The sequence below is a fragment of the Mercenaria mercenaria genome, chromosome 15 (genome assembly GCF_021730395.1).
Source record: "Mercenaria mercenaria strain notata chromosome 15, MADL_Memer_1, whole genome shotgun sequence".
Taxonomy (NCBI): Eukaryota; Metazoa; Mollusca; class Bivalvia; order Venerida; family Veneridae; genus Mercenaria; species Mercenaria mercenaria.
The window spans coordinates 27,971,324-27,998,187 of record NC_069375.1 but is presented as its reverse complement, the minus strand read 5'-3'; the positions used below and the strand labels follow the sequence as shown (position 1 = coordinate 27,998,187).

Sequence of the window (26,864 nt, the reverse complement as noted above, 5' to 3'; positions counted from 1 at the left end):
CAGTGTGAGTCATAAATAGATACACTCTATAACTGTAGATCTCTTTGGCAGCAAAAACAAATGTGAAAACCCTTTTAAATATCATTCTCTGAAACCATAATAGCTGGAGCTTTGATATTTGATATGTAACATCATCTAAGGTAGACAAATAATGACCCTGGGGCCGAAAGAGACCTATCTCGGAGACTTACATAAGGCTAAATGAAATTTTACATAGACTTTCATCTGTATAGGAATAACTTTTAAAGTCTTCCACTTGACCTGTATCAATAAGTAGAAATTATGACTATGTGTCTATACAGAAACAACACATTACCAAAAGACCAGTTAGGCCATTACGGCCAGCAGAGCGCTATTCTTTCATGGGTGGGTCTAGTGTTTACTGTTTATCCACCATACCCGCTTTATCTTATATGCAAAGACCGATATAGGGCCTAAATAAATATAATGATATTATGCTCATACCTCCTAAAAAACACGGAATCTATTTAACATTTTACAAAACTAGAAATACAAAAAAGTGAGCATTATAACGTTATTTTTTTTTTCTTTTTACTAGGTCACTGCTGAAACTGTAGATTTCTTTCTCGCAATAATTGTAATACTTAAAAAGCAAACGACTATAACATAAAATAAGATTTGACGCAATTTTAACAAGTGAGCAAAGAAATCCAGTCAGAAAATGTATTTTAGAACGCCTGTTCTGAGGCTTTTGGCAGAAATTCAAAATTTAGCGGCAATCTTATTTTAAAAAGAAAAGTTGTGGCCGGTGTGGGTTATGTGAATGAAATGAATAGTTACAATATCTCTTGAATAGATATTTTATAAAAAATGCTAACACATTATATGCACATTATAATTAAAAAGATTAGTGATTTTATGTTCAATATAAATACATATGCGCATGTTTTGTTCAGAAAATCAGATAAACACCGATTATTCGAAAACTAGTACAGTTTCGATAAAAACATGTTTTAGTGACTTTAATCGTTAAGTACAAGTGTGTTGGTATATCTTGGCCATTAGATGTCACTACATTTAAAACATGAACAGCACCAGTTATTATTTACAACACACACAATGCTCTCTATTATTATATTGTTCATGTTGAATTACTCCCATCCAATTAACTTTGCATGTTAAACTCACTTTCGGTCTTGATTTGATTTATTTTTTGTTGATTACTATTTCAAATATACTCAGTTTCAATGATTCAATCAAACTGTATGGATATTACAGATTATTTCAATATATTTTTATCATTTCAATGGTAATAACTATGCCATTCGTCGGACGAAATCGCTATGGAAAACGTGATCAAGTGTGATTAAATGAGCTTCAGTCGAACATCGATGGCTCGAACACGAGGGTCCCGTAGAAATTTGTTCGAGTTTTCCGTTGTTCGAGCCATCAAAATGGCGGCCATTTTAAATTTTGGATTTCGAGGGCATTATGTGTTACAAACCTTATTATGTCATGCGGAACATAATTGATTATTATGTGAAGCAGAAGTCCATCATAGCTCTAAATAATGTGTGTGTCAGAAATGGAGACGGCGACTAGCTTAACAAACAGCAAATGTTGCGAAATATTTCAAACCTACCGCGTTTACAATGAATTGAATACAATGTATTGTCCGAAATACTTGCAAGATGCAAGCCAGAGTCTCGTTTTATTTTAAAACTGAGTTTTTCCTGCACTATCGAAATTTTAATCAGCTTTCACAGTAGTTCATCTGTAAACAGTGATATTTGATTCTTGTTTTCACATCTTGAGTTATTTTTGAATGACAAACAAATATCCTATACATGTACCAAACTCCGCGGAAATATAGATATTCGACTTCTTTTAACAAAGTGTGAATGACTAACATCAAGTTATATTTTATTTGTTATTAACTCCTATGGGAGATAACTGTTTATAATACTAGTTTTTTTCTCGAATGTTTCTGAATTCTGAAAAAAAGACTATAAAAATATAAGCTCACATTCAACAGGTACTGTATATATTGTTTGTAATAAACAAAATTACCAGGTCATGAACCAGGCTGAAAGGAAAATAAAGACGTCAAACATATGTTATGAAATTTGTAATTATTAGTTCTTGTATTGGTTAAAGAAAAACAATATGATGAAATGGAATTGTGAATTTCTTTCAAGGAAAGTAAATGATATATAGACAGATAAACTGAACATAAGATGTAACAATTATTGAAAAGTCCCCGGCTCGCGGATGTTGCCTTTTCCACGGTACACATTTGAATTGAGTGGTAAATTTCGATGACTTTAATACAATGTACACATTTTCTACTGCAGTTATATTTGCATCGATTATGTTTTCTGTGAATCACTGCAGTTTTTAAATAATATGATTTATGAGATGATCTGGTATGTATTTATTTCATTCGTTGATTTACGTATTTATAAAATTAAAACATATTCCCACCGTCTTATAGCTTTGGCCTCATGTTGAAATTAAAACTTGAACATGTAGTGTTGATTATGTTTTCTGTGATGAATTGTACAAATAATATACTACTACTCTTTAACTGAAAGGAAATTGTATGAAATAATGTTATACAGGTGGACTATTGTTACAAAATACAAGCATGTTTTTGTACAAGAGAGTTAATGGCAAACGATATCTGCACTCATTAGACACTGATCAAAACACCCTCATTGTCAATCTATAATATCAAATATCATATGGCATTAGGGGAAAGATGAGGAAATTTATTAAAACCATAACCAATAACATGCTTGTCTTTTAGATCTAAATATAGTGGCATTTTTTCACCATAGCAGCTAATATTTATATCATATATCTAACATAAAATTAAAACAAAATAACAGATTTTTAATGAAAATCTTTAAATAACTGGGGTTCAAATGAAATGGTTAGGAAAGACACAGGAAAGCTACGTGTTTTAACAAGTGGAACTGGCGTATGGTTTATTATGACATTGTTTCTGTACGATTAAATGATGGTCATTCAATTAGTTTCAGAGGCAGCTGTAGTGAGGATCCTTCGTTTTACAATTATTATTATGGGGAGTATGTTCCTTTTGACGAAATGTAAGTGTTTCTGATTTTTCTAATTTGTTGTTATATCATGCACTCATTTATCATGTACCTTTTGATTCAATACTTAACAGGATATAATCATCTCAACACCATACACTTACATTAGGAAACCCCTTTTCAGTTCAGTTTTGTTTTGTTAAGAAACAAACTGTGCATTAAAATGCCAATTTTGTTCAAATGTCAATTTTCCATTCCTTTAAGAGGTCTTTTAATGCAAGTTGCACTGTATTTCTGTATCAGTTGCAGCTATCTTGAACAAGATGACATCCTTTTATGGGTATTACAAGATGTGTTTAATCAATCAATAACGTGTTAGGTAGTCTAAATGCAAATAAAAATACCCCTTAAACTAATCATACATTTAATTTTATCTTAATGGATACAATTTTCAAAATTTGATTTGGATATTATTCTCATATCAATAATTTGTGTGTACGTGCTTGTTCTGTAGTTGTTCATATATTGTAGCAAACTAATTAATGTGATGGCTCAATAACAAAACGTACAAAAGTAGCAGTTACAAGGACAGACAACTGACAATTGATAAGCAAGAAAATTGCTCTTCAAACTAGTTTATGTTACGCTTAATTTAGCAATGTCTCTGTCAAAGCGATACATTAATACTGAGAAGAACCTTTAGAATATAAGCAATGCAAACTATCATTTTAAGACACACATTATCATATTACTAGGTCTTAACGCTTTAAAATAATTAGTAGTAAGGTAACTGTTTGGGTGTAAGTAAATAGGCGCTATTTTGTTGTTATATTGTTACATATAGTAACTCATTTGCAATAAAATATGTAAAGCAATTGTGCAAGCTAATGAGATTCACATAAACATATATTTAGATTTAACAAACACAATATCACACTTAAGTAAGAGACATGGATATTTCCTTTAGTTTTCATGGTGACCAAGTATACATTCGCATTTAGTGCTAGTACTGCATAACTTAATGATCTCTTCGTTCGCCATGAGGTGATTATTAAGTAACTTATTAGGAATGGGTGCTAGGTCGGGAAGTTAATACCTTTCCATTTGCACACGGGTCATTATCAAGTGCAACGTAAAGCTTGAGTGCAGTCTGGATATGTTAAATGTATTCTACTGGCAAAAAGAAGGTACATATTCAAGCCTCAGTGCGATTTCCTGAAAGGTCAAAGCCAAACGCGTGATAAATGGCAATGCATTCAGGGACCGCGAAGTACAAAAACACTAATAAAAGGCAGCTGCAAAAATAGGTAGTGACTTATAGTGTTTAACCTGTTCAGTAAACTCTACACAAGCACAATGACAAATACTACGATTTGCTGAGATTAATCGTTGGTTAGCACGTAATGCCTTAATCGCTATACCTTATTTAACTTTCTTAACTGCACCAAGCCCGAACATTTACTTAAGGTGATCATTGAGACTTGAGGATTGAGTTCGTCTTTTCTGTGTAGAAACTGGAACATATTTTAGTATCTAAGCACTAAAATCTGTTCCAGTTTCTTTGGACGTATACCGACGGCATCTTGAAAGTCCGTCGGCAATTCAACATTCTTGCATAAAAACTACCTTTTCACACTGTATCTGGGCATGTTTTTACGGGAGAAAAAAATCGTGTATGAACGTAACTCATATTCTGCTAATACACGATTTTTATATTTGAAATGCTGTGTTAGGGCCGAATACGTATTCTTGCGTCGGTGTTTACTCTCTTTCAAATCGGACGTTAGGAATAAGTCAATCGGTAACGAAGAATATATTGAATCGAATGTAACTTAGGCAATTGTTTGTTTTAGAAATCACACCAACGATCTTTTGAAGAAGCAATATGTATGTTTTTATATAATATAACAAATAATTTATAAAAATTGTGTTTCTTTTAACCGAATTTTAAAAGGTATGCAAAATTGTTTGTAATATCGAGAGATAAAACTAATCGTTAAAAAACCTTGAATGCGTGCTTTTAGTAGTGTTTTTGATTTGTGTGTTCCGGTTATGGATATTTAAAACATGTTGACCGTTTCCATTTGCACACGGGTCAATATCGAGTGCAACGTAAAGCTTGAGTGCAGTTTGGATATGTTAAATGTATTCAACTGGCAAATGGTAATTAAAATTTGTGCTGGAGTCGTAAAGTCAATGCGTCATCAAGCCCCCCCCCCCCCCCCCCTCCCCCAGCTCCCTAACACCTTGAAATTTGCGCATTACAGTAGTAACAAGGGTTCGAGGTCATTTTATAACACATGTAACATTACCAAAATTACTGTTAACGTCTTAATTTCTAGACCTGATTTCTAAGTGCGTCTTATACAGTCCCCGACGATAAATTGAGTAGACCAAATCCTTTTCGGTGCAGAATACCACAGTATCCGAACACCCAAACATGTTTCAGTTTCGCAGTTGCGTCTTCTTTCGGTGTTTGCTGCTGACATTCCCAACATGTGTAAGGTTTTGGACTTACAAACATGTACGAGCAATATGCCAACATGCTTCTGTCTATTCTTTAGACGTCCTTAATCTTGTAAATTACAGCCATAACAAGTCACTTGAAAAATCACCAAATTCACGATTTTGAACATGTTTGAACGCACATAAGGGATTGCTTTCTTAAAATGATTTCATAAAATCATACTTTTTTTATTTTTATCATATTGTTCTCAGCAAAGGCTTTAGATGACTTCACTCCATTCAAACGTTTTCGCTATATATCATGTATAATAAACACGTGAAACCACACTCTTAGGGTATAGCTTAAGTGCCACAGCGGTTATATTGTAATAATGATAACCATGTATTGAGTAGTTAACGACTGTATCTCATTAAGTTTATACTTTATATATATATTTAAGACTATAAGTAAACAATGCAGTATTTGTCTCTCATATAAATGCACAACAGTTTGGCAACGATGATGTCTAGTTAGCTGTGCATTTTTACATTTCATGGATTTAACCCATTACTAGCATGTAAATTGTGCGTTAATTCTTAGTGTAAAAATGGCTGGATATATCGGCAAAATCAACCATTTGATGAAAATGGGGAATCATGGATTTCGTATGATGAGAGGCTCGTACAGTATTTTAATGTCAATGACATTGAAAACGAAACAGAGTTCCTGCATTATAAATACTTATAAGAGGGAAAACTTGTAGTTTGCTGCGCAAATTATGTGCACTAGAGAAACAATCGGACAAAAGTTACGATGACTTGTATAAACTCTCAAGAGATCACTTGGCTACGAAGACGTTGATTATTGCTGAAAGGTTCCTTTTCATAAAAGAAACCAAGGAACATCCAAAAGTATAAATGAGTACATGGCGACTTTGAGGAAATTATTCGAACATTGTGAATTCGGGAATATCTTAAACGATACTCTACGTGACAGATTCGTGTGTGGTCTAAAGGATGAAAACACACAAAAGAGATCATTATCTAAAAGTGATCTGACATTACAAAAGGCCGTAGAGGAAGCCGTTGCAATGGACACTGCCACAAAGGACGCTTCGGATTTACGTACGACCGTTGATCATGTACGTAAGACTGTCAAATCAAAGAAATGTTCGGGCAAACCGAAAAAGAATGAGAAAACAAAACAAACTGTACAAATGTTTGATCCGTGTAAGCACTGTGGTAAGAGTAATCATCAAGCAAGCAAATTTTTATAGAAAGAAAATGTGTTACATTTGCAAGAAAACGGGACACATAAAAAGTATGTGCAAATTGAATAAAGCTAACCCGTCGAACGTCAGTTCGGTTGGTGATGATTAAAATGACATATTCTTTGTCAATTCAGTGTGCGGAAGGTCGGATAATAAAAATATGGATTACGCAAACCTGTCAGATTGGAACTTGACACAGGCTCTGCTGTATCTCTTATGTCCATATACAAATTCCGAAAATATTTTGGAAACGTGAAATTAGACAAACTTATGTCAGTGTTTAAAACGTATTCTGGAGAGCAAATTCATCAAGCAGGTTCGAAGCCGGTAAATGTCAAGTACAATGAGCTATCAATGATAGTGAAGATTTGTGTTGTTAAAGGCAACGGACCCGCTTTGTTGGAAGAGATTGATTACATCATACCACGCTTGATTGGGAAAATATTGTGCAGGTAAATGCTGTTGACAATCAAACAATACACAATCGTTTAAACGACATACTAAAGCGTTACGACTCTGTGTTTTCTGAAAACATAGGGAAAGTTATAGGTATGCAAGTTACCATATCGCTAAATGAAAATGCTATGCCAAAATTCATGAAAGCCAGACCAGTGCCGTATTTATTAAAGCCTAAAATTGAGAAAGAACTTGACATATTAGAGGAACAAGGAATTATTTCAAATATGAACACTTCTGAATGGGCATCACCGATTGTTCCAGTTGTAAAGCCAAATGGAGATGTGAGAACTTGCGGAGACTTTAAAATGTCTGTCAATCAGGAGATGTATGTTGACAAATACCCACTTCCAAATATACAGGACTTTTTTGAAGATTTATCGAATGGTCGGAAATTCACAAAACTGGATCTAAAATGGGCTTATTTACACCTGGAAGTTGACGAACAGAGCAGGAAAATACTAACAATTAATACTCGTAAAGGGTTGTATTCGATGAATAGGTTATTTTACAAGGTATTGTCAGCACCTGCGATCTGGCAATGTACGATTGATGAAATCTTGCAAGGTATAGACGGTGTTCAGTGCATTCTGGATGACATGGTTATAACGGGACGGACAGAAGAAAAACATTTGAAAACTTTGGAGTTTGTCTGTTGCGTAGTATCATTCCTTAGGAGCGATAAATGTCATGTCTTACCAAATAGTATGGTTTTATTTCTGGTCGCTCCTTGTGCATTTTCCAATCATTTCGTCTCATGCGGTCTAAAATATCTTGAAAAATATCGTCTTTTGATGTGGCTGCTTTTACTCGTTCAAGCATCGGTCCATGTTCGTTGTCAACTATTATCTTGATCGTATGATCTTTATCGTCGGGTTCTGTTTCACTGAGCGGATGTCGCGATAAGTAGTCCATTGGATCTGCTTCGTCCTTGCCTGGTTCATGTACCAATTCAAAGTCAAGATCTTGCATCTCTATGATCTATTTCTCGATTAGTGGTGGTAATTTAGCACATGCTTTATTAAACATTGGTATTTATGGTTTGTGAGACGTAATTATCTTGAACCTTGGTGCTCCAGAAAGTGCTAAATCTCGTTTTGGCCCATTTCACAGCCAAAGCATCTTTCTCAGTTTGACTTATCGTTTCTCTGCCTGTGACATTGACCTGCTGATATAATGTATAGGATGCAGTCCCTTGCTTGTCTTCTGGAACAATCCAGCTGACAGGCCTTCATGAAAGCTAGCTTTAGTGGGGACTATTATTGGTTTTCTTGGGTTGAAGAATGCCATCGTGTTGTCATTTGTTATGCTGTCTTTCAGTGTCTGAAGTGCTATCTCTTCATCAGGTACCCCAAAAAACGGGATTTCTTTCCCCGTTAACCTTCGAAACGGTGCCGTACGTACTGCATATCTCGGAATGAATTTTGAAAGGTAACCTATCATACTAGGAAGCTTCGAGCCTCTTCTGAAATATAGAAGCACCATAATCTGGAGATATCCTTGTTTCAACTCCATTTTTGAGAATACTTTGTAGTCAGGAAATGTGTAGGTAAAATTTTCTACCAACGGCGCTTATAAGATTGTGTTTCGCTCCATGTTGTCAGAATAAATAATAAGTTCACAAGTGTAAGTTTTTCTAAGTAAATGGTTCCTTGGCTCTACATATACTGTTAAATCATTAATATTCGTGGGGGATTAATTTTCGTGGATTTCGAGTCAATCCACGAAATTTAATCCCAGCGAACAAGTAAAATTCCCATTCATTTTATGTTCAAGAGTTGAAATCCATAAATTTAAATCCCAACGAAATTGCAATTTTGACTAAAACAACGAAATTTCATGCCCATGAAATTAAGCGATTTTACAGTATGATAATTAAGAAATAATAAATATATACTAATATTTTATCAGGTAATAAAATATGGACAGGATTTCAGATGCGTAATGATTGAATCACGAGTGCGTAGCACGAGTGATTTAATATTCGCATCCGAATGACTGCCCATATTTTATAAACTGATAAAATTATTGGAACATGTTTATTTTTCCGGTTCTAACCACTCAAATTCTTCGCATTTTACAGCATCATATTTTAGCTTGATACGTCATTCGGCTGGTAATATGCTATTAGGTCTTCACTATGACACTCGTTTAATACACTTAGTTTGCATTATGCATTTACATGTTTATGCACATGTACTTGAATTTACATGATTAGTTCCATGAAGCTGTCAACAACTTCAGGATGTGTACTAAATTATGATACATGAGACTGACACTGGTTTTCTTTGATTTTCTACACTAGTCAGTTTTATGGCTGTAAGTGTGGCTTGCATTTGTATAATAAACATTTGAGGCACATACCGCTTATGAGCTGGTCGTTTTAACTTTTCAGGTTTAAATAAATCCAACATAATATTTTGCTGTGAAAGAAGTAGTATGTAAGGAAACGAAACACACAAAGAATGGTCCTCAAAATATCTATTGTGGCCGTTTCTGTGGACCATATGCTTAGTATCTTACTATAGTATCTTTTGGTAAACATTCTTTAATCACTCGATGGTACTGTCCGAATTGAAGGACAGACACATTCTTTAAAGAAATCTAATATGGCGAGGGTCAGGGCTTTACACAAGTTTTGGACTATGCAAATTTTACAAAAAAACGTAATGTAATCACCTACTTATAGAGTATTTCACATATTATATGCTATATGCTGTAACCTACTTTTGAGAAATGAAAAGAATTCTTAACAGAAAAAAAATTATACATACATATTTCTAATAAAATCTGTAAAAAGATCCTTTGGAAGCAAAGAATGCAACCAAAAAGAATAATAGCAGACTCGGTTTGATTGAGTCTGTTCATGAGAGGTAATGAAATGTGCAACACCTCTCACGCCCCCTAGCACCGGCTTAAGCGGAATTCTATTACACATATGTTGAATGGACTCCATGATCCCAAAGGACCAGAAAATTTAACAACACTGAATCCAAGTACGGGGAGACTTTTTAACTTTTTTCTAAAACAAACCCATCGGCATTGAAGAAGTTAAAATCGATTGAACACCAAACACGTGTATCACAAAATCAGAAACAAGAAAAATACATTTAAAAATGAATTCACAACGCAGACTGGCGTGGTACTTGATAACATCAATATTTGCTCGAAATTCATCAGCGATTATGGCAATTATTATTGAGCCGTGCCATGAGAAAACCAACATAGTGGCTTTGCGACCAGCATGGATCCAGACCAGCCTGAGCATCCGCGCAGTCTGGTCAGGATCCATGCTGTTCGCTTTTAAAGCCTACTGCAATTACAGAAACCGTTAGCGAACAGCATGGATCCTGACCAGACTGCGCGGATGCTGGTCGCAAACCCACAATGTTGATTTACTCATGACACGGCTCATTTATAAAAGGCTTCCGAAACTGCTTTATTATGTTATGCATGCATGTGAATAAAGAAGTGTTATTAATGTTTCGTTTAAATGATTTTATTTCAGATAAAATTGCAATACTTTGTTTAATTAGAATCAAATGAAGCTCTCCTAATCTATCGCCTAATTTCTATAGTGTGGCTTGGATTTCTGTTGAAGACTTATCTTCTTGTATTGCACAGGTAACTAAGGATAATAAGTCATCAATACAACTTTATACTGGAATTAGTTTAAGGTTCTGACATTATTTCCAGTAATATAATACATAAAGTAAATTTACTGTTTTCACTGTTGTGTCTGCGTTAGAGAGTGAAATACATGTAATAGTTTACAGACTATCGAAATGGTCATTATAAGTAATAACCAGTCGTGAACGGACGGACAGACATCGGGCAAAGGCTGATCAGCTTGCGAACTAGTAAGCTAAAAGGACAAAGATCAAGAATGAATAGATCTAGTAACATTCTAAGAACGTAGAGTAAAATAATAGACAACAATTTCAAAACAAACGAATACATTGGGCCCAGTGTTTAAGAGGTCCTTGGTAAAATCACATCGGGGAGTTCAAACGAATAAACTGTGCAAAAGACCTCACTTTAAATCACCACTGCTACACAACAGCTATTTATCATATCCAAAAATTGAACAATACCTTCACTGATCTTGGTGTAGTATCTACAAGGTCCACACAATTTAACGAATGCAAAATATCACGCACTTTGAATGCGCACTTATAAAAACTCAAATATCACAGACCACTGTCCAAATATTTCCAACAATTGGTTAAAAGATAATTCTAAAAGATTTTTGTTTGATCTCATATTCTGGAGAGACTTTTCTTTCATGAGTAAAACTGAACTTTTATGAAAAATTTCACTGTACCTAGGAAACACATCAGAGAAGGTTGTTCTCGTACTTATGCGGTATTTCTAGAATATCTGAAGAGCATGAATCATTGGAATGTTTGTCGACATGGGCGTTCTTCAAACGAATATCTACTAACACAATTTAAATGGATGTTATTCATTATTAAACATTATCACAACTTGACCTTCAAAAGACCAGAAAATATAATAGCACTGAGCCCAACTACCGTAAAACGGGTTAATTCTAAGGGCATTCTTTTGCGATTTTGTCCTAAAATGGACCTAGTATATTTCTGCGTTTTCTATTTCTGTGACATTTGAGAAATGCAGGAATTAATTTTTGCGGTTTACATACACCGGAAGTAAATTCTGCGCATGGGAAATAGCTATCGCATTTACTACCCATAATTAATGACTCAAATGCATATAGTTGTCGTCATTATTCTAGGACAATGAAGTTAGTTTAAATCGGAACTTCTTTTTAAAAAATCGCAAAATGCAATTTTATTTTTCCAAAGTCATATAACGTTTGTCACATTTTTCATACACCTAGCGTGTTTTGTGATATACACTTGTAAAGATTACACGCCCGAAACGGTAACCATTCATTAGTGGACAATACTATAGTAGATTGATCCAATAACAAAATCAATTAACCACAATCGATACGGTGTGAATAACTTGACAGCAGACGAAACACACGTGAGATAAAATTACGGGTCATTATATTAAGTGGAATATCAAAGTTCATTATTGAGTCCAAAAATCTTCTGATAGTTTAAATGTGCGGAATTTATTTCTGCGCGACAGCTTTGACCCGTAAAATTAAGCAGACTTAACTCGTTATGTCGTACTTAGAGACTTAAGGAGGTAGGTTACCTTAATATTTGTATGTGCGCATGTCCAACCGGAAGCTAACGTGACGATTTACGACGACGTTTACGACAAACTAAATGTGTTTGTATATCCATTTTTCTGAACACAATTCATGAACTTGTCTTCGATCTGATGCTTTATGGTTTAGTAATGCAGAAATGATGAATAAATTGCCGCAGAAACGCTTCAAAACAATGTTGCCTTAAAATGACGTCATTGACGTCATGACGTTACGTGTCAGTTACCGTGGCAAAATCAATAGCTTTTATTTTGAAAGTACGTAATTCCGTGCATTTTCTTGATTTGAACTATTTACAAACAGCTATTATTTGCTGAAATATTTTTTATGAATCTTTTTCTCTGAATTATAATCAATATTTTGCTTCTTTTATTTAGTTATATTGAAATGTTATGCGGAATGTAAGAAAATGGATGATGGTAACCAATGTAATTTGGAATATAGCTGGGTGAAAGGTTACTTGTTACGGTCATTTTCAAATAAAAACTTGCAGTTTGATTTGAAATACCTATTTTTCAGTTTCCTTGATAGTTTGTTACATATATACTAAAAGTAAGCTCTAAAATTGTTCAAATTTCAGTAGAAAAGTGTGGCTTCTTGAATTGAATTGATGTTACCATGGAAACGAAGCCCGTGACCTTTATATCAAAATTCAAAAGCGTTGACACTTGTCTATTTAAGGAACACAGCTATGGCTTTTTATTTTCATTTCAACAATATCTATGAGAATAATAGCAGCATGCTGAACGATTTTTCCATGAAAAATGCCAGACGAAGGGTACTGCTGCAAGGATTTTAAGCTGTGAAATTTGTTTAAGTAAATGCAAATATCATGAAAATATAACTTGCGTTTGAAATAATATGTTTTAAAGCTACATAAACAAGAAAAATAATTGTTTTCAATATTTTTTATAAGAAATTACCACAAAGAGCAAGATATAAGCTATTTTAAACATCTCTGTTGCCATGGTTACTTTAAGAAAAATAGGGTACCATGTAAAGTGCTTGGTATTTTGCTAATAATATTACCCAAATATTTCATGTTGGTCATTATCAGAATTGAACTGAAGCCGTCGAAAACCCCGTTTTTTATACATAGTTGTTTAAAATTAGAGAAAATGCGTTACCATGGAAACACGAGCCCCGCGACATATACATTTTAAGTTTATAATAGAAAGCTAACACGCATACAAGTAAAATCATCAACTATGCAGACTTCTACGGATATCATTGAAACTAAAATACACTGAAAAGTGTTAAATATCCGTATTTTCCTTCTTCTTTCAATATAAAATACCTTTGGAGGGTCATGTTCTTCAAACCTGGATAAAAACTGAACTTGAAGGGACAGAGATAAAATAAATTGAGATTGTAGCAGTAAAAACATCATATTACATGAAATACAAAAATTTGCTGCGGTTCAACTAATTTGAATTTACCCTGGTAACAAGGTAACCTACCTCCTTAAACAGCCGCCGCACGGCATTTAAAAACTGTTGTGCTGTGATTGTAAAAAGGTCTGTGAAGCATAGAACGCAACCAAGCAATATTATAGACGACTCGGTTTAGCGGGGTCTGTTCATGAGAGGTAATAAAATGTGCAACAGCCCTCACGTCCCTTATCACCGACAAAAGTGGAATTCTATAGAAATAAAATTGAATGTTCTCCATATATAGCATACAACAACACTGAGTTCAAATACGAGACACACGGCATTTAAACAATGTGTTCCAATGAGGTGACTGAGGACACGCTTTTGTTTTGGGTAACGCCCAGGTTGCTTTGTTGCATTGTCGTCAGTCGTCTGGCGTCGTCCGTCGTGCAGCATTAACATTTCACTCCATAGGTCACAGATTTGCAACAATCTTAATGACATTTTTTAGAATGATTTCTCTTGTTACAATCTCGAGGAGTCCATACTAAGTCATCTGGAGTTAAAAAGTAGGCCAGTAGGTTAAATGATAAAAAAAAGCCTTGTCTATACTCCAAAGGCTACATCTTTAACCAGGTCTTCACGAAACTGAGGTATATCAGGTAAACACAGTCCAACAGACCAAGTAATAGAACAAAAATTGTTAGTATATTTGGGGTCATATTTTCAGTTTGGTCTTCATGATACCGGTAGGTCAGATGTTTGTTAAATGAAATCAAGATCAAATTTAACACTGAAGTAAAAGAATAGGTCACTGGATCAGATCATAGATCAGGCTCGTTAACAACACAAACAATACTTTCTAACTGATCTCTGATCTTCGTAGGATATGACCAGAATGTCTGAGAGCTATATATTTTTGTGTATGTGAGTATGCGAGAAGGTATGACTGCTTGTATGCTTGCGTGTGTGCGTACCTTAGTGAAAGAATAAAATAAGTTGAAAATATCAAATACATTCTGTTTAAAGAGACTGGATCAAGAAAAACACAAGAAAATAAAAAAAGTTATAAAGTTTGAGAAAATGTATGTGCACACAGTAGCAATATTTGAATACAAAGGCGAGCTCGTTTCAATGGTTACATTGAATCAAACTAATTAATTTTGATGCCTACTTACGAATATTTGGCTAGTAGCGTAGTTCTATTTTTATCTATATTGGACCATTATACAGCAAAGTGGGACCCTGTTCAATGCAATGTTAGATAAACCCAATTGTAACCTGACTCCATATTAAAAATCGCCGGTCCATAGTTTGCGCTATTGTTCAACAACAAATTATTTTTTGCTGCGCCAAAATAAGAACTTTAAAAAATTATGAAAACTATTTCTGATGTCATGTAATAAAACACTATAGTTAACTAGCTTGCTGTTCAATTACTGTTTAAGATAAAACATCCAAGCGGTTATGTCTCTTCGATATTTCTGCTCTAGAGATGACAATGTTGATACTATTTTAAATATATTTGCTTTGAGAAATATACACATGTACATATGCATCAAATGTTTTACTTGATATGTATGTCTTGAAAAAGAAGACGTATGAACTATCTCTATATCATAAGAAAATTGATTAACACTGAAACTTGATATTTTAAAAAATAAGTTAATATTTTCTTTTCAATGTGTTAGCAAAAATATAGTTTTCGAATGCATACTCATCTCATGCCTTCTTTCCTAGAGATGTATGGGAAGATATGGATCGCTTACTTGAGTATGTCGGACACGAAGGATGCAATGGAGAACATGCAGACAACATACCTCCCTCGTACAATCCGCTTTTACTTCTAAAACAAACTAATTACTCCTCAACAGAAATAACGTCTGAAGGAATCACGTGCATTTATGGTAAAACTTTATTTAACTCATATAAAAATCTGTTGGAAGTGTGGAGTATAAAAATCATGTATGTATCAAAATTGTTAATTATTTTTTACAATTTCAGAAGGAGTATGAACTTCTCAGTAATTTTGCCATGTATATCGGTTATTCAGTAAATAAACCGGTCGTTATGACCGTCAGAATAGTTAGTATTTTTGAGGTATTGAAGATATGATACAGAAACACAGATGTATGAGCCAATCTGCATTCTATTATTGCTATTATCTTATGACTTTTAAGCGTACCCAGATAAAAAACATAGCATTTAATGACGAAACATTCCAACTGTTGCGGTATTCGAACCCGGATTGCTTAGGTGCTAGTCCAAATATCTAACCACTGAGCCAAAGAGTCAACTCTCTGACATATTTGTCAGAGATTGGCATTATACGTACAGGCAAAAGTTTCACCTCTTCAAAGAATTCATCATTTATGATGACATGTAAGCCATTTTGGCATAGAAAGTGTCATTTCGGCACAATATAAAGACGAGCCTCAAGCCTACTTATTGGGCGTAAGAAAATAAAAGAGCATAGCATTTTATGACGAAATAATCCCAACTGCCTGTGGCGGGATTCGAACCTGGGTCGCTCGGATGCTAATCCAATGCTCTGACCACAGAGCTAAAGAGTCGACTCCCTGACGCAGTTTTCAGAGATTGGCTTTTTATGTACAGATTATGCGTAAGCGACCGTAAGAATAATTATAGTTGAATAATTGTAAATAATAAAATTTGGGTACTTTATGGCTGATTTGAGTTAATTACAGAGATAGCTGGATCTAATAATCACGCGTTATATTATACACAAGAGTTAAAGTGAACAAAATATTTGTTAGCGTAAGTACTTGTTGTACAATACAATGTACGAACTTGGACTAATCAGAACAAAAGTTATATAAATAGTACCAATCAAACCGCACTTTTGATACGGTATAAATAAGTAAATGGATGACAGTGGATTCATTCGATATCCATGGATTGATGTAAACACATCGAGAATCCAATTTATAATAAATGCCAGTATCTTGATAAGAAAACTAATGCAGCTACACTGTTTGGATGGATAAATTATTTAAAAGAAGACGTTTGACGTTCATAGGTTAATAAGAGTTACAGTATTGTAACTAGGTTTCGAGCTTTATGGCCAGCGAGTAGAAGTAAAACCTTTACGACATAGTCAAATGCTATCTATAGACAATATCAAATATAGGCTTAGTATTATAAAGCTGAGACAGAAACACATAGATTGGTAACCTACTGAGACCTTAGGAAAGTTCCGGCTTATATATCAGGTTCAGTGTTATTGGCCAAGTACAGTCAGGGCATCGAGATTATACCTATTAGGGTAGTTTAATGTATATATGCGATGGCATATAGGCTCTGAGCAGCCAGGAGTAATGGCAAACGTATTGAGTTGCAGCTTCAAATAAGAAGACATAGGCTGAACATCTATGCGATAGGATTCGTATATTGTTGATTCAAAGACACTGTCTGAGAGGGGACCAGTATAATTGCTCCAGCCTATAGGAGTTTGAGCTGATTATCATTAGTTGAAGGTTGTCAGTTTAAAACAAAAGTGATTTGTCTGATTCCAGAAATTATCTACCTCATCATACAAATCATTCACGAATCATTGGTATACAAATAATTTAGGTGAGGTAGCTAGAAAAACATTTTTTAGATGTATAGGTCTCATCAGCTCTAACAAAGGCCATTCTACATAGTCTGCCAGCTAGTTTAAGACACAGTCACCTTAGCGATTAGACCTATTTCATTGCTCAAGATACGAAAGGCCTAGGCACTTCTTTTGGTCATATCTCGACAATGACAGGATATAGTTTTGCATAATAAATTATTCAATATACGGCAAAATCGTTGCCTTCCTTGTGTTCGTGCAGAAACTAGAAACTAGTTAATAGCAGATAGGTTATCCAATATATTTTACAGAATAAAGATATTTCACTAACATGCACCTTAAGAAGACAGTGGTTTAAAGCTAAAACGCAGTAGATAAAAAGAACCACGGTCAGGTTTTTTTTTCAGTGTAGTGATATATAAATTCATTATCATAAAAATACTATCCAACTTTCTGTGCCGTCAAATTTCATATTATTGGCCACGGCACATGACTTTTCCCTAACGAACCTCTTAATTCGATCGCGTGGCCATAGCCTACGCTGCATATACGACTACTACCCCATAATAGCGATAAGTTGTACGCTGTACGCCCTTTCCGGCATTTTATCAGCATTCACTGTAGTTAGGTAAGGAAGTCGGTTTTTACTTAAATATGTCTTGTGCTAGCGGCAGATCATCGGAGTTTCTTATAGTATCGCTAATTTGTCGTGTGATACTGCAATTTCTTCAGTCATTGGAAATATTAAGGATACAGCTTGAGAATAGTTATTACTCCCCACACCCCTCCATCCACCAAAAACAGGGGAAAAAATCACACACACATTTGTACTGTTTCCCAACATAATATTTATATTTTTGACCAGATTTCTTTTATTATTACAATAAAACTGGTGTAGTCTACTGTGATTTTGTCATTATATTTACGAAGTCTTACTTTTTTAAAGTTTTATGAGCCCAGTCTTTCAAAATCTATCAGTAGCACTTTATATAAACATTATTTTGATTATTTTGGCGGACATCGCTATTTCAAAATATTTATGGTATTTTCATATTGTTCACATTTCTTTTACAAGTAATTAAGTACACTGTATATTCCATAAATACCAGTGTTTGTTAAGCAAGTTCAAATGAAACATACCGCCTGTCTTGTGTCTTAGATAGATAGATAGATAGATAGATTTATTTCGATAATTGAGCAAACATAACATAGTTATAATACATGCATATAATAAAATTTATAATCACATATAAAAGTTGTCATATGAAGTAATATGTTATGAACTATGTCAGTCACATCAATATCAAGGATGACACAAGAAAGAGAAAAAAAATCTCTTATTTCCATTGTGGTCTTTGGTACCAATGGTCTGACATAGAGAGGCATGAAACATTAACATGAATATATATAAAAAATTACTATGTTCATTATTATAAAATAGCATATATGTTATGCATATGTAATTAAAATTGCTCAAACTAATCAGTTTATTATTCTTAATTAAACGAAAGACAGATGAATAAATAGACACCAATATCACAGTACATTGTGAAAATATAATTTCTTAAAAACCAGGGACTAGATAACAGAAAGAACACATAAGTTCAGCAACGAAGCTTATCGTTAAGAAAGTGGTCCTTTACCGCCCTTTTAAAACTAGATATGTTGGGCAATTGTCTTATGTGGGGAGGCAGCATGTTCCATAACTTGCAGCCCAAGTAGGAAAAAGACTTTAGACCAAAACCTTTAACTTTCGGTGGCACAAATGACCCATTTTGGCTTGATCTAGTTTGGTATGCGTGAACAGAATCCTGTTTAACGATATGATGACCCATGTAATGAGGGGATTGACCATTTTTTATTTTAAAAACATGACAAAGAGTAATTTGTTCAGCTCTTCTGGAAACGGGTAACCAGTCTAGAGAAATAAAATGATGTTGTTCAATATGACATCTGTGTTCCAAGTTCAATACAAATCGGATCAATTTATTTTGTGTAACCTGTAGTTTGTCCTTCCAAAATTTTGTTAAACCAGAATACCAAAATGTAGAGGCATAGTCAAAATGGCATTGAATAAGGGATAAAACCAAAAGTCTTTTAGTATGTTCGTTCTTTCTATAAAGAAATTTTAACCTGGCATTAGCTTTCTTAATAATGGAACTAGCCATAGATTCACCAGTTAAACTCTGATCTAAGGTTGCACCCAAGTATTTGACAGCTGAGGTAGGATTAATATTTTGACCATTACACTTTATATTAAGGTCCCTATTAGTCCTAAGTTTAGGCTTGGAACCAGATATAATAGATTCAGTTTTACCCGGATGTAGAGACAATTTATTATCAATTAACCATTGACTAACCATTTCAAGATCTTTAGCTAGATCATTTTCTATAGATGACTTAGTTTTACCAGAGACCATTATAGCAGAATCATCAGCATAGAGTAACAGTTTATTTTTAACCACTGCAGACATCATTCACATAAATTAAAAACAAAAGAGGTCCTAGTATTGACCCTTGCGGGACACCACAAGTAATTTTACAAGGCTTAGAAAAGGTTCCAGAGACATCTACAAGTTGTTGTCTGTCAGATAAATATGATCTGAACCAACGTAATACATCAGGGCCAAGACCAAGGCCTTCAAGTTTCATAAGAAGGATAGAATGATCCACAGTGTCAAATGCCTTCTGAAGTAAAATCATGCCTATGAGATGACCTTTATCCATTTCAAACTTGATATAATCAGAAAGATGTATGAGACATGTATCAGTTGCAAATCCTCTTCTGAAACCAGACTGAAACTTGTACAATAAATTTTTGTCATTGAGATAGGAATCAACTTGGTCATAAACAACCCTCTCAAAAATCTTGGAAATTATACTAAGTATGGACACAGGGCGGTAATTACCAACATCTGTTTTATCATTTTTCTTAAAAGGGGGAACAACTCTAAGACTTGCAGATTTCAACTCATCTGGTACTACCCCTTGAATTAAAGACAAATTTATGATATGTGTGAGCGGACAAGCTATAATAGATGCACTATCTCTAACAAACTTACAAGGAATACCATCCAGTCCAGTAGACTTACTTACACTGAGTTTACTTAAATATTTTAAAATTTTATTCTCAGACATGACTGAAAAAGAAAAATTATTAGGAAAAAAGCCTTTTTGTGAGTAAAAAGAAAAAACAAAATTCCTTCCATATCTTTGGAGGGACCTAGGCAATTAATCTACCAATATAGAAGCAACTGTTGTGTAAAAAACATTGAATTTCTCAGAAACGTTTTGCTAAGACAATTTACATGAAATAGGGAGATGAATTTCTTTTAATTTCAAGAATTTTGTATATTGTGCTATTTTCTGTCAAACGTCGAGAGTGCGGTGTTTTTTTCCTCACATTCTTCACTTTTTGTTGGAACATGATCTCTACATTTATAGTGGAATTCAAGTAATATATTTTTAATAATGTTAAAAATTCACGTTTGATTTCTGCAAACGGTATATTTTCTCGAGTTTAACGATTTTAAGTAAACATTGATGGAGATATGTTAACTTATTCTCTTCAGCAAAAATACTAATAGTAGTAGATCTTTCGAAATCGAGAAAACTAGATTTAGTTGTATGTGTGCGTGTGTGTGTGCGTGTGCGTACGTGTGGGTGTGTGTGTGTGTGTGTGTGTGTGTGTTTTCAATAACAACATCATAAATCATATCAAACTTACACGTTTAGATATCGTGTTATATTTTTCAGTTTGATTTACACAGGCAGTAGAACTGAAAACATAAATGTTAAGTTGGCACTACCTCTTGTAGGTGTTTTATAGTTAACTGCATCAAAATGCCAGTCCGAAAACATAATTAAAATATCATTTTCTGAAAGTTTAAGCCGAAAAAAAAAATGATCCTGGGTAAAATATTTGGAAAGAATTGAGACAACACCGCTTAAACATTTTTGTAGGATAAGGGGACTAGGTATGTATTATCTCCTGCAAACCAAATACATTTTAATTATTTTCTCCCTCACTCCGTTCGTCCGAAAATAACACAGTTATATTCTAAACTTGAAAAACAACAAGTTTTTGAAAAACAACAAGTAAGTTACCTTCGCAAGTTTCTTGTCACACAGATTTTCAGATAGATTGAATTCATATTTCCTTTTGATACCGTAAAAGAAAGACTATAAAATGGTTGAGAAAACTTCTGTAGATAATAAAACACTGAAGAAAACGCACAGAGTTGATTCTCTTGCTTGTACGTAATCAAGAGAATGTGACTTACAGCACCTTGCGAACTTCTTGAGGTAACTGTTATACTGTATATCTGTTCTTGGACTTTGTGGAACGGACTATGCCTGGTATTTTGAAAGCTGCGGAACTCAATTTTTGGTCTGATGTAAAACCCCTTAATCCCTTTCTTTACGTGGAAAGAAACTGCAATGATAACGAAATAAATATGAATATAATCAATACATAGAGAATAATAGGTTAGTGCCGTAGATGAGAAAGTTTATCTGGCGAGGTGGAGGAGGTTATCGGGTGAGCCGAAGGCGAACCTGATAACGTCCGGAGCCGAGCCAGATAAACTTTCTCCATCTTAGGCACTAACCTATTATTCTATTTATCTTGTCATTACTTCATTTTCCGATATTTGTCAATTTATTTTACAAAAATAAGTGTGCGACAACCGTTTTAATGACGTCATATTCGTAATGACGTCACTTATATAATGACGTAATCACCGACACAGTAATGTGGTTACAATTAAAAATCGCAATAACTTCTTCGTTTTTGAATAAAAACTCATTATTTGACCATTCATTTTCTTAGTTCGGACATTTCCAACACAATGGTGATGGTTTCAATGCAAAATTTCTTATGACAAAATATCGATCATAAGGTCACATGATCAACTAACCGTATATCACTGGTCACGTGTCAACTGACGGTATATCAAGAAAAATGTACGGCACCCTGATAACGGGTCGAAAATACTGCAAGTGACAGGATAAATATATATATCTGAACCAGTGGATTCGAATATATTCCTGTACTTCATAAAAACGACCTGACATTCTAGGATTGTCCTTCCCTTATCAATGGATACAGGGCTTCATATATATCCGTGTTCATTAAAAAAAATTCAAATAACAAAGCAACATAATACAATATTATCATGTTTAAATTGTCCCAATTGTTTAAATAACAGTTATCTATCAATGGCTGTCGTTAATTATTTTGGAAAACAATATAACATACTTAGAGTAAAAATTTTATATTTAACGTAAGAACATTGCCGTTAAAGGGTGCCACTATGGAAAGCCTATTTTTGCATGATCCTGAAGTGAACAATCCCTCTAGTCGGCTGTATTATAAGTAATTTACAACAAACGGATTATATTCACCAGTAAATACGTCTACTATTAAAGGCCACTATCAACGTACCTTTGGCTTTGCAAACAAACAATTGTTGTAAAACTTTTAGAACTAATGCATTGTCCACAATGAAATGCAAATACGGCAACTTCCGAAGAACCTGAACACCAAACATTTGAATTAAAAGAATTCAACTTTGTGTTGTTTAATATCTGCACATCGATTAATTTAATAATGGCACACATTGTGTTAGGTAAATCAAAAATATGATCTGAAAAGCCCCAGCCATCCCAGTCAAAATTCTTACTTGCCGCATCAGCTTCTGTGTTTTCTAAAGTCTCTAAAATACTATGATGCATACATAGCTCAAAAATTCTTTTACAAATTACTTGAAGATACGGATTTGTGCTTCCCTACTTTATTATTCATACAAGATTTTGATTATCAGTATATACTGTCAACTGACTAGAAAAAAAAACCTTCAATAACTATTTCCAGGGACTTCAACTCTCGACAAGTCGAAATTCAAAAAGAATACGTTAAGGAATTCTATCAATTAGAGTTAGTGACCTGAAAGGTAGAACCCCTAAGTAATTTGCCCAAAATTTTACCTCGCAAATGGATTCAGCGTCAAGCGATATTTGACTATCCATTCTATCCTTATAACGATTGGCAAATGCAGTTTCCTAGTCCTGATTTGACTAAATTTGCCAAAACTGGATAACATAGAAATAATTGTCACTATGGTCTTAGCTAACCAACGGGCTGAAATGACTGAATGTGCGTTTAAGTGTTTAGACAATAGATCTTTCAAGTTCTTTAATTTTCTAGGGGAGATTTCTACTGCATCCTTGTTTAAAACCCATGTAAATCCTAACCGTTCGATAACTGCACTTGGTAACCAAATACTTTTCTCATTGTTCACGAGTATTCCAGCTTTACACTTATCACTATATTCTCTTATAGATTTACAAAGTAAGGAAGATTCGGTACCCCAACTATCACCTAGATACAGTATAATTTGTATACCTAAAGATCTCTAGTATGTAACAAGAAGCCTCAGCAATTTAGTGAATATGAAAGATCCTAAACTTAACCCAAATGGTAAGACGATGAAAACAAAGTATTGCGAATTCCATTTTCTTCCCATGAAATCATAAAAAAATGGAAGTTTTCATTAATACTGACACGGTGATAATCCGAACGCAAGTCAAATTTGAGCATAAGATTCCACCTTTTTACAAACATTTATCACATGTTTGACGTCGCGGGAGTGAAATAAAACCATTACATAAAAATGATAATACACTGGTGTAATAAAGTGTTGACGTCGACGTCGTTTATAGTGTAGTAGACGTTGGTTGAATTGACTTGTTTATAACAGTAAAGAAAGTAGATTTTTTTATGTTTCGGCAGGAAAAGCTAACATGTGATAAAAAGAGTAGTACATGTATGAGTTTCCACATTGAGTTTATTAAACTCGTTGAATAAAATTGATAAAATACTCGACAGAGCCTCGCATTTTATCATTTTATTCCACTCGTTTAATAAATTCAATATGAAAAGACACTCGTGTGATATCGCTATTTAATATCTCTTGACAACCTTTAAGTTCAAATTTATTTACATGTCTTAGATCTATAATCAAGCTTTTTTTACCAGATGAGTTAATCGGCACTGTCAACGGATTCACTCAAAAAGGGATGTTTCCGCATTCTTTTATGCTGCCTTTCATCAACAAATTTAGAATGTTTACAAGCTGAGAATTGTTTTTAAGGAAAAAACGAGACAGTTCTATGTCAAAAAGGTATTTATAACATCTTCAATGAAACTGTTAACTTTCAACTCTTTTGTCCAAAATTGGTATTTGCTTCAAATATTATCTTTTAGATAAGTTTGGCTCTTAACTTAAGAAAACAATGGGTATGTCATGAGAAACAAAACTAAAATACTCAACTGATTCACTGCTTTGTTTTTTCCTTCCCGTTTGAACCGGCTGGACCGACATGGTGGTTGAACCTCGAGAGAGAGTGGGTGCGACGCAAACTGTGCTTGTGTAACCTTCTACCAAGATTGTTCAAATTATTCCGATTCGTCAAAACACATGGCCGCCAGGAGGCGTGGTTAATTTTCCCTATATATATAGTAGTAATAACTTAGAAAATATTCTTGAAAAAAACTGTTGACCCGATTTTAAAATTATTTCACACAAATCGTCCTTGTTGTGTGACCTTCTACAAATACTATTCAATTTTTTCTGATTCATCAAAAACACGGCCGCCAGAGGGTGTGGTTATTTTTCATCAACACTTTCTTTAAACAACACCTCCTACAAAACTACTGGATGGATTTTGATGACATTTTACATAATTGATGGGTAACCCTGTTTTACAATTGTTGAAATGGTTTCGGTTCATTGAACATATGGGTCTTTTCGGTTGAAAATATGTTTTCAGCTATTAGACTTTCAAAATCTTTATCTCTAGAGCTTTGATATTTTTCAAGTGATATGAGGGTTTGACTCACTATCATAATTGTCCAAATGATTGCCCTCAGGACAAAAATGTCCAAGCCACTATGTTTGACATGTACTTACTTTAGGCTTATACAATGTGTATAAGAATATTTGAAAATCTTCTTCACTGAATCAATAATAGCTAGAACCTTGATATTTGGCGTGTGATATTAAAGTTGTACTGTCTTCTGTAATTGTTCAAATTATTACCCTAGTTTCAAAAGTGTGTGTGACAGACATGTGTATAACATGTATATTATATTAGAAACCTAACTCTCTGCTTGTACCATTACGTTATACAAACACACTTGAAGTCTTGTACACAGCTGAGCGCTTTAGGTTAATGACCCTCTTGTTCTAATTGATATAAAATAAGCTACAATTAAAATAATATTTTTCAACATAGTACTTTATATTATCTAGAAAATATCTTCAAACATAAAGAACTTCAAATATCAATATTAATCGTCGTATTGATGACACAAAATATACTTCACAATGGAAAGAAAAATGTAGGGGTCACCGTGCACCGAAGAGATATATTTAAAAATTTGGATACATAAAATTAAATCCGCTATTCTTTACTTTATCATTTTTGAGCCGATTTTGAAAATTTCTTCACTGCCTTGAATAATTTGAAATGACACAGGAGATGTGTGAAGTGTTTAATTAAACATAAACTAACAATAAGGCTACACATTTTTTGTCATAGTCATTCCAATAAATAGTTACATAGGACGCACACTACTATTTTCGATACGAAAAATGCCCCGCTATTGTATCCGTATGCCTTGCTTTTTATATATATTAGTCAACAAAATATTTTAGTTTACCAAAAATAACGTTTTTGAGAGCAAGTAGACGAGATAAATTCAGAAACAGTTCTGATCCATCAGTAGTCTTCAATGACCGAAGAAACTGCAATATTACTGGTCCAAAATACAATACCATGTGAAATTACATTGATCTGTCGCTCGTACCAGATATATTATTACTTTTAATACATTTAAATTATATAAAAGAAACAGTTCTATTTATCATACGGTCACGGAAGATGACAAAATACTGGAGAATGAGCTTGCAATATATCGCGATTTTGGCGCAGTAGCCGAATATGCGGCGTAGAAAACAGACATGTAAATAATGTCAATGGTCGAATTAGACAATACATGGAAGTATTTTCCATGACTTCTGTACAAGTTCAACGTAACTCATCACGGCATGTTTAAGTTCTCTTAAGCTTAGCCAGCCCTAGATATTAAGTTTTCCTTATATAAACAATGCAGTCTGAAAGACAGCTATGTTCCACGCCACTGTTACGGATAGTGAAAGGTTTGATGGTATTGGGTCAAACCATTAAACATTCGAGTTGTGGCATTGACCTTTAGCTGACGGGGGTGAATTTTGAATTCTGCATATTGTCTTCAGAAGGAGAAAATATTTCAGCAAAGTCATATTGAAATCCTTCAAGGGGTTTAGGAGATACAGAGCAGACATAAAATGGAAGGCTTAAACCTTTTTTACCTTGAGTTTGACCATGACTTTGAGCCAACATGGCTGACTCATGAGTTGTGCACATTGTCTTGATGAGATGATTATTTGACCCAAGTTTCTTGAAATTCCTTAA

General features: G+C 34.0%; 1 protein-coding gene across 1 annotated transcript in view; it reads left to right on the top strand.

Annotated features, from left to right (window-relative positions):
• Window positions 1–6,391: 6,391 nt before the first annotated feature.
• LOC123556154 (uncharacterized) overlaps window positions 6,392–26,864 on the top strand; it is a 45,177-nt gene continuing 24,704 nt past the window's right edge. Inside the window, exons 1-2 of the mRNA XM_053524147.1 lie at window positions 6,392–6,707; window positions 7,274–7,759. Of these exons, the coding sequence (XP_053380122.1) occupies window positions 6,392–6,707; window positions 7,274–7,759 (802 nt within the window). The remainder of the gene's footprint in view (window positions 6,708–7,273; window positions 7,760–26,864) is intronic.